At 39.5% G+C, this 9,156-nt stretch overlaps 2 protein-coding genes across 2 annotated transcripts in view; both read left to right on the top strand.

Moving 5' to 3' along the window:
* LOC118328468 (E3 ubiquitin-protein ligase MARCHF9-like) overlaps positions 1-1,330 on the top strand; it is a 7,481-nt gene extending 6,151 nt beyond the window's left edge. Inside the window, exon 4 of the mRNA XM_035662214.1 lies at positions 481-1,330. Within this exon, the coding sequence (XP_035518107.1) occupies positions 481-794 (314 nt within the window). The 3' untranslated portion in view covers positions 795-1,330. The remainder of the gene's footprint in view (positions 1-480) is intronic.
* A 1,959-nt stretch (positions 1,331-3,289) lies between these two features.
* mettl1 (methyltransferase like 1) overlaps positions 3,290-9,156 on the top strand; it is a 7,881-nt gene continuing 2,014 nt past the window's right edge. The window contains exons 1-4 of the mRNA XM_035662800.1: positions 3,290-3,526; positions 4,128-4,252; positions 4,351-4,535; positions 7,334-7,447. Of these exons, the coding sequence (XP_035518693.1) occupies positions 3,447-3,526; positions 4,128-4,252; positions 4,351-4,535; positions 7,334-7,447 (504 nt within the window). The 5' untranslated portion in view covers positions 3,290-3,446. The remainder of the gene's footprint in view (positions 3,527-4,127; positions 4,253-4,350; positions 4,536-7,333; positions 7,448-9,156) is intronic.

Below are 9,156 nucleotides of genomic sequence, written 5' to 3'. Positions count from 1 at the left end.
ACAGCTCAGCCTTCCAAGCTTGTAGGAGAAGCTACGGTGGCTGTTTAGTTTGTCCATTCAGGGCTACTGTAGAAACATGGTGGTTCAACATTGCGGACTTGAGGTCTTGCTCCTTCTGTAGATAAAAATGGCTCATTCTAAGGTAACACAAATGCAACCATTCTTATGATCAGGTAACACTAATGAAAACATACCTATGAACAATAGCAATTAAATGATTTGTGCACATTTACATCAGTATATTTGTTGTGTTCTCTCTCAGACTGTTTTTTTTCCATCAACACGTGTTTCTTGTCAAACATCAGTCCAAAATACTCACAAACAAGTCCAGTATATGTAATCTTTTTATTTTTGAGAACGTATAGTTCTTATTAACTCTGTACCTTTCAGTACTTCCTGATTCTCTTTGAACAAACAACTGTTTGTCTATATGTAACCCTGTTTCCTGCCCCCAACCTCCCCCACCCTTTGTCCTTGCAGGCCTTATAATCCATGAAGGGTCGTCTGTTTACCGGATCTTTAAGCGTTGGCAGGCGGTGAACCAGCAGTGGAAAGTGCTGAATTATGAGAAAGCGAAGGACTTAGGTGACCCCATCAGTTCCAGCAGTAAAGGTCGTGTTGAGAGGAACTCTTCTCACACTGTCACAGACGGCGGACAGAGGGCGAGTCGACATGTCAGGACTATTCTTAACCACCACTGTGGCTATACTATTTTGCACATCCTCAGCCAGTTAAGACCCAACAACCTGCACCGTGCCAACCAGGAGGTGGTCATGAGGGTGACCACTGTATGAGGCAGGGGTATACAGACAAAAAGACTCAGATGTTTAAGGAGATCAAAGTGTTGATTGGGATTTTATTTTAAAAAATCCTAATCTGCCACATTAACACTGCCGTTAACTTCTAGTCTCGCGGATTCTCTCTGAGGTCAAAGAGGACATCGAGAGCTGTTTCTCAGATATGGGCAAAGGAAAAGAAAACATGAAAAATAAGACAAAATAAATACATTTTGAAAAACAAAAAGGTTTGATTTTTAAAAAACTGTTCACCACTTTTCACCATTTTTACCACCATGACAAATGTTACAAAATGTCATTGAACTGTTTTGCTTTCTAAAGAAAAAATAACATTAATGTTAATAGGTTAGATGTGGATTTGAATCTATAATAGAAAGTTTAATGGTGAGAATGACTCTGCTCCTACTCATGTGACCACAGCCCCAACCCCCTCTAATTTCTTTAACGTATTCCTGAGCGTCCGCCGCAATTTGGTAGATGGATCAGACATTAAAAAGCCTAATAAAACTTTGAGACATGACTCAATTGCTTAAAATATACCCTTAAAGTACGATTCATGTTTTGTAATAAAGATTTTGTTGATCTCAAAGGAAAACTTTGTGTTTTGTGGGATCTTTGATGGATCTTAGTGAATGTGGTTTGAAAACAAATGTGATACTCTTTATACTGTAAATGTGGACTGGATTTTTCCTGTAGGGATTACACAAATCTCACAAATCAAATGAATGATATTTGTAATGTGATAATGTACAAATTTAGTACGAAAACAAAACAAAAAACAATCCTTCCTTCTTCTTCTTCTTACAACTGACCTCAGTGGCAGATATTTGCTTTATATTTAATTCTATATTATTCAGACTTCCTTTACTCTGATGTTATTGTTAGGAGATTGCACATCATTCCCTATTAATTCAGATTCAGATAATGAAACACCAATATGAATATTGTTGCAGTTTTTGCCTTTTTATAGTAAATCTGTACCCTATATCTGATAGTGACAATGTCTCTGCAGGGATGTTTCTTTGAACAAGTTATTTCTGCAAACCAGCAAAATCAAATAACACAAATCCTGAGTTTAAATATTCAAGGAACTTTGTCACAATATTTCCCCTCTGTTCTCTTCACTGTCAATTATCAAATGAAGGAAGAATTTTTAAAAATCTGGAAAAAACCTGAAGAGTGAAAATCTATTCACATCCTGTCAGTCCACAGAATATTTCAAAATAAATCCAAAAAATGTATAAATCTCATTACTACGGTTAGACAGAGACAAAGATAGAGCTCAGTTTGCAGCAGACATGTGCATCTATGGACATAAACGTGTCTCATAAAGCCTTAAACCAGGAGTGAGCCTTAATGTGTTACCACAATCTCGACAGAGTGAGTTGAGAAGGATATTAGAGTTGACTCAGAAGACACCCAGAGGGAACTGCAGCATTTCCATTTATTAGACAACACAGTGAAAATTATCACTGCCTGTTTGGACACTAAAATCCAACCATGAGGTTCATCCTGCAGAGAGAAAAACAAACCTGACTGAGCTTTTGCTGTAGAAGTATACAGGATCCACTGGGAAAATGTCTCACAAGAGTGGATAGAGTGTGTTCAGTATTAATTTTACTTTATACTCTTTATGTTTGGGTGGGCTACAGTTTCTATTCATTTTATTTTCTTATTCAACAGTAAAATAATGAAATACTCTGGGTTCACACACTCTCCCATTACTTTGAAATGTCAGTACAACAAAAGCAACCGAATAACGACCAATCCATTTTATGTTATACTTGCACATTAAAGAGGTAAATAACATTCTTTCTCCGCTAGGCCTACATTAATCAGATTGCTATACTTTTACTGCATATTCAGATTTTACACACAAAACATTTGATGATCTCTGGTAATTAAATTTGCACAATGTCAAATAAGTTACCTAATAGTAGGCTATATTAATTAGATTAGTTATAATGAGCCCCACCTTGACCACATATAACACTGGTTACCAACCTAAGAAATTGTGCTTCTCAAAACTAGGTTTAATCTGCAGACTTTTCTCTCATCATGAAATGTAATATTATTTTACTACTGTTACTGAAATTAAACAATGAAAGAATAGAAACTGATTGAACTGATCAGACAACAACAACCTGTGATAAGAAGACACCAGTTTGTGTTTTCGTGTATCAATGATCCAACAAATAGAAATTTAAATTTGACTCAAGAAATTTACTTTAAGTATCAAAAAGTAATTTACTAACCCAGACACAGTTAGCAAATTACTTTTGTTTTTGATACTTCAAGTAAACTCAAGTGAAATGTTAATGCAGGACTGTAACTGTAATGGTGTAAATGTAGACTGTGGTATCATATACGTTGTGTGGACACAGCTATAAACCACTGACTGTATATATCAGACAGAAACACACAGGTACACTGAACTCTTCCACTATAAAATATAAAATACTGAAACCTTTCAACAAATCTGGCAACCGCGAAGGCGCTCGGCGATGACGTCAAAACGCCGCGACTCGTTGATAAACTAGAAACAAACGTGACTTCGGGACTCCACGTTCAGAAGAGGAGACCCGCGTTTATTTAACCATTACGTGAATATTGTTCTTGGAGGGAGCAGCGTCTTTACTTTGATCCAACATGAGCTCGTCCATGCCGCAGAAGCGTTACTACAGACAGAGAGCACATTCAAACCCCATGGCTTACCACACGTTTGACTAGTGAGTGTGTGTGTGTGTGTGTGGTGGTGTGTGTGTGTGTTGTGTGTGGTTTGGTTGGTGTGTGTGAGAAGTGTGGTGTGTGTTGTGGAGAGAGTGTTGGTGTGTGTGAGAGAGTGTGTGGTGTGAGAGAGTGTGGGTGTGTGTGTGTTTTGGTTGTGAGAGAGTTGTGTGAGTGGTGTGAAGAGAGTGAGTTGTTGTGTTTGATGAGAGTGGGTGAAAGTGTGTGTGAGTAGAGAGAAGTGTGTGTGTGTGTGTGTGTGTGTGTGTGTGTGGTTGTGTGTGTGGTGTGAGTGAGACGTGGTGTGTGTGTGTGTGTGAGTGAGACCTGCACTGTCAGTCCTAACTGTGCATTTATAAACTCAGACGATGACTACAAAGTAAAGTGCTGCACAATCTTTGCTGCTCATGTAAACCCTGGTGTGAATGTAGACCTGCAGAAAGGTTTGTTTATAGTAGCCGAGGATTGGAGGTATTTGTCAGATGTGTCAGCCTCTGCTTTAATACAGTGTAGGTTTGTAGGTGCTCCTGACAAACAAATCAACAGAAACACCTTGTCAACTGTTTTATTAGTTGCATTATAAACCTCCTCTTTCCTCCTCAGTCCTGTGTGTCCTGAGGAAATGGACTGGTCCGAGCTGTATCCAGACTTCTTCACTGGAAACTCTGAGAAGGAGACCCCCCGAGTTGAGTTTGCAGACATTGGATGTGGATACGGGGGGCTTTTAGGTAGTTCCGTCGCTCATCGGATCACCTACATTTGTCACATTGTTCTGCGCCGTATATCCTTTGTTCATGTCTCTGTTTGTGTCTTCACCTTCACCCAGTGGAGCTGTCTCCACTGTTCCCGGACAAGCTCATCCTGGGCCTGGAGATCCGAGTGAAAGTGTCCGATTATGTTCGGGATCGGATCCAGTCGCTGCGTGCCTCGGAGCCAGGAAGCTACCAGAACATCGCCTGCCTTCGCAGCAATGCAATGAAGTACCTCCCCAACTTCTTTTCCAAAGGACAGGTAGGTCTCTATATATGTGTGTGTAAATGTTAATTAGGAAGGAGGCCTAAGTCACTCAGTAATGAGTTCCTCCAGGGATTTCTGGTCTGGAGAGGTTGCAGTTTTGCCTTCCTGAGAATATGTATAAAATGTATGAAACGACCCAATTCAGCAGCATTATTTTCAACCCAGCTGTGTCTGAATACAGTTCCCGTTTGGAAATGAAATAAGTAAGATATGGATATTTATTTTCATAGCCTTCTGTGTGTATTGGTATTGGAACTGACTTTCAATTTCCAAACATTCCTGCATGTTTATTGAAAAACAATTCAATAAAAGTCACAAACTGTGCTTCCCTTGTTGAGGAAATCCACTGAAGGTAGATTTGTGGACATTTTGTATTGGAAGAACAACATGCTGTAAAATATGTTGATGCTCCTCATCAGAATGTTTCACTATACAGTAAAAGTATTCCAGCACATCTTTACAAACTATGTCTGCATGCAGAGACACCATTGGAGGTGCAGTTTTTTGTAAGCCGGGTGCGCCGACCCACATATAGTTTATGTAGAAATAACGCATATATGACAGTAATTGAAACTGAATTGGAGCTCGTATACGAAAGGCCTGCAGTTCTATAATAGCTAATCCGACAGGGCCTGTAATAACCCTTAAAGTAAAGCTGGCAGTCTGTCCTGGCACAAGACGGGTGACAAATTAAAGGAAAAACCTGAATAAATGAGAGGAGAAACACAATGAATGCAGATGCTTTCACACAGGTGCACTACAATTAGGTCTAAGTTTGGAAGTTAGTTAGTTAGTTAGTTAGTTCATTGCTCCGGCACTGATCGCAGGAGCTTCAGTCACAAAGACTGCTCAGTTGGCTGGTGTTTCAATAGGAACAGTGAATGAAGTGATTTAGTGAAAGACATCAGTAGATAGGGTCAGAAATTGTGGTCGACGGAGCACATTTGTTAAAGTTGATGTTTGTGCATTAGTGTGATATTAAAGGTAAAACAGAAGAGCAGCTCGTCTAAAGTCAGTGGTCAGTCTGTTAACAGTCCAACAATGTAGAGAGGGTTAGTTGGTTGCAGTGCATAAACCCCTCATTACAAAGATCAATGCACATTTGAGAGTCCAGTGGTGTAAAAACTAAAGGTGACTAAAGTGAGACGGATGAGTCGTCCTTCACCATATTCTCTACAAGTGGGTGAGTGCATGTTTGGCATACACCAAGAGGGACGGTACAGGCCTTAATGCTTGACCCCTACAGTGAGGGGATTTGGTGGCTTTGTTATACTGTGGGCAGCATTTTACTGCCATGGTTTGGGTCCAGTTGTCCCCTCAGAGGGAAGTGGTCTCTGCAGATCAATGCAAAGTTGTTTTGAGTCACTCAATCACCTTTGTCCTGTAATGAAACATTTTTTGTATTGAAGGCTTATTGAAGCTGTTCTGGCGGCACGTGGTGGACCAACACCTAATTAAGACACTTTATGTTGGTTTTCCCTTTAATTTATCACCCACCTCTATTAAGAACATGCAGCCCAAGCATTGCTGACTTAAAATAATTACTTTCCTTATGTTTAACATATGGACTGCATTAATTTATATGGATTGCTCAATAAATCCAGGATTTCACAACAATGGGTTCATTGACTGACACGCAAAGCATCGCATCAGCTGAGCATAGAGCAGTGCAAGACGCCATTTATCCGTTCCAATTAGCTGCAGTAATCTATGACTTGTTGAAACTCGCAGTAGATTACACAGTGGGCTTAGTGTACCAGGGTTAATTTAGGTACCCTGAATAAAAAAAAAACATAACCTCAAATGCCCCGAGCGAGTACAAACTAAGAAATTAACACAGGAGAGAGTAATTGCTGTAACACTGACACATTTATGGATGCAAATTATATAGGTGTTTTTATTTAAAAACACATACATTGATTTAATTTTTTTTAATTATTTTAATATGCTGTTTCAGGTCATTTTAAAATAATATGACTATTATTGGCACAGCGAGACTCCAGGCTTATTGCCAAGGTTAGACTGTAGATGTTTAAAAGGAAAGAGACTCAGTGGCTTGTTTTGCAGACAGTGACACTTCCTTCAGCTCGTTCATAAACTTCATTTCTTTACTTAATTTACCAGACATGACATTTTTTTTTCCAGCTGTGGATTGCTGTTTTAGTAGCAGAGGAATAAACGACCACCCAGACTAGAGCTCAAAATCTAGTCCCAATCCTTCTCACATGCATGATGTGTTTCAAGTGTTGAAACGGCGTATTCAACACTCCTGAAATGCTTTTTTTTCTTCTTCTTCTTGTTTCTTCTTGTTTTGTAACCCAAAAATAATTCAAAGTGTTAAGGTTTTTCCATCCTCCATCAGCACTGAAGTGGCCCCTGAGGCTGCAGCAGTCCCCAGTGATTATCCCTACATTTTTCTGTCTATACCTGACATTATTTATTTTAACTAATAAAAAGTTACTGGAATGGTTTTTAATGTATCAGCCAGACTAAAATCAATGGAGCCTTGACTTTTACACTTGTCAAAGACAGAGACATGGGGAACTTTATGGAAAGAAAATAAAATCAAGGAGGGAAATTCCAGTTTTGCAATCTGCTGTGCTTAAATACCAACCACATGATATAATGGGGGCCACATTTAAGTGATGACACGCATACATTTTAGAACCACAGTATCAAAGTGCATAAAAATAGAAAGTTTGTGTGGGAATGACACCAAGTAATGACTACAGTTTAATAGGACAGTTGTTGTTTTTTACTGTTTCTGACCCTTTTCTTTCTTGTTCTGTCAGCTCAGTAAGATGTTCTTCCTCTTCCCTGACCCTCACTTTAAGAAGACCAAGCACAAATGGAGGATCATTAGTCCCACATTGCTGGCAGAGTACGCCTACACACTGAGAGTCGGGGTAAGTACAGAAGACTTGCTAGTTGATTAACAGATATTAATTTTGATAATTTATTAAACTAAGATTCCAAACATTCACTGGTTTCTCTCTTACAATGAAATGAGTGAGGATGAATAGATCTTTGTAAATTAAATCAATTTGTAGATTTTGCCTCAAGAACATCTCTGAAATTTTTTAGCGACAGTTAGAGCCTTTGTTCCAGCCGAGGCTCTGAATCAGATACACAGATGTAAACATAGTAATTTCCTAAATTTAGGTAAAACTTTTTTTTTTTAAATGTCAGTTCAGCCAAAATACAGAAGAAAACCCTATTTTCCTACTTATCCCTTGTGGCATATCTCTATTAAAAGATAAGGCATTATTTTATATTTTTCCTACTGTCAACAAATCCAATGAAACAGACAATATATTTGTCAGTTTCTGTGTCAACAACATCAGCACAAACTGTTGGCGGCATTACTCATACCTGCTGAAGATGGAAGTGATTTAAAAACAAGTATATAATTTCATTTTAAATAGTTAAAGGTCCAGTGTGTAACATTTAGGAGGATTTATTGGCAGAATTGGAATATAATCTTCATAGGTCTGATCGTTGTGTTTTTGTCACCTTACAATTAGTCTTTTATTATCTACCACCATGTTGAGCCGCCATATTTCTACAGTAGCCCTGAACAGACAACCAAACACTGGCTCTATAGGATGAAAACAGTATATTGTGCATTTGTTGGGGACTATTTTCTGCTGCGGAATAATACACATTTGGTGCACTAGTGAGTAATTACAGCAGCAGGATGGTGGGATGGACAGTGATAAACTACAGTGCCCATGTTCATCACAATGAAGGAACGTGTTACCCAATGCAACAGTGTGTCTCACTTGGTTTTTGGACAACAGTGGTTTGTCTGGGTGCACAGTGGCTCACTTGGTAAAGAGTAGTGTACCTGGGTTAATTCAGGTACCCTGGATAAAAAAACGTAACCTCAAATGCCCTGAGCAAGTGCAAACTAAGAAATTAACACAGAGTAATTGCTGCATGTCGTCCCACCTCTCTCTCTCCACCCTTTCCTGTTTATCTTAACCTGTTTTATCAAATAAAGGCATTTAAAAGCACATAAAATATCTTAAAAATGTATAATGGTTTGTCAGACTTTGGTTCCACAGACAAAACACACAGTATAGTATACAGTATCACAAGCCCTATGTTTAAGATACTGTAGCTAAAAAAAAATATGGTTGTATATGTTTGTGGCAGTTAGCGAGTACCGGTGGCGGGTGCAAGGACCTGTGATCGAGTGAGGCTCTCGTGGACAGGCTCTGATCGCAGGAGGCTGAGGCGCCTGATAGGTAAGGAGACAACGTCGTGGGGATCATAAAGGCACTTACCTGGGCGTCTGTCAGTAGGAAGGATAATGCAGCCTCTGGGGCTAATTGTGCAGTAAGTATCGAACGGATGTACAGCGCAATATAAAAGAGGCGTCTGCCCCGGATTTCGTGGAGAGTAGAGAAAGAGAGCAGCTGGAATGGTTAATTAAAGAGGGTTATGTGTTTGTGGGTAAACGGGCCGGTGACTGGTGAAGCGGGAGTAGGATTGAAACGAGCGGGAGTGACACGAGGAGCACGGAGAGCTGGTCAAGGTACTCAGGTGGCCCAGCTGTAGCCCCACAGAAGTCAGGCTGATTTGGTGCTTGTGACAGGATATAAGGTTAACT

Source organism: Morone saxatilis, unplaced genomic scaffold (genome assembly GCF_004916995.1).
Source record: "Morone saxatilis isolate NCDOM2014 unplaced genomic scaffold, NCSU_SB_2.0 Contig18, whole genome shotgun sequence".
Taxonomy (NCBI): domain Eukaryota; kingdom Metazoa; phylum Chordata; class Actinopteri; family Moronidae; genus Morone; species Morone saxatilis.
The sequence above is the reverse complement of the archived record's forward strand: the minus strand, read 5'-3'. Positions and strand labels throughout refer to the sequence as shown.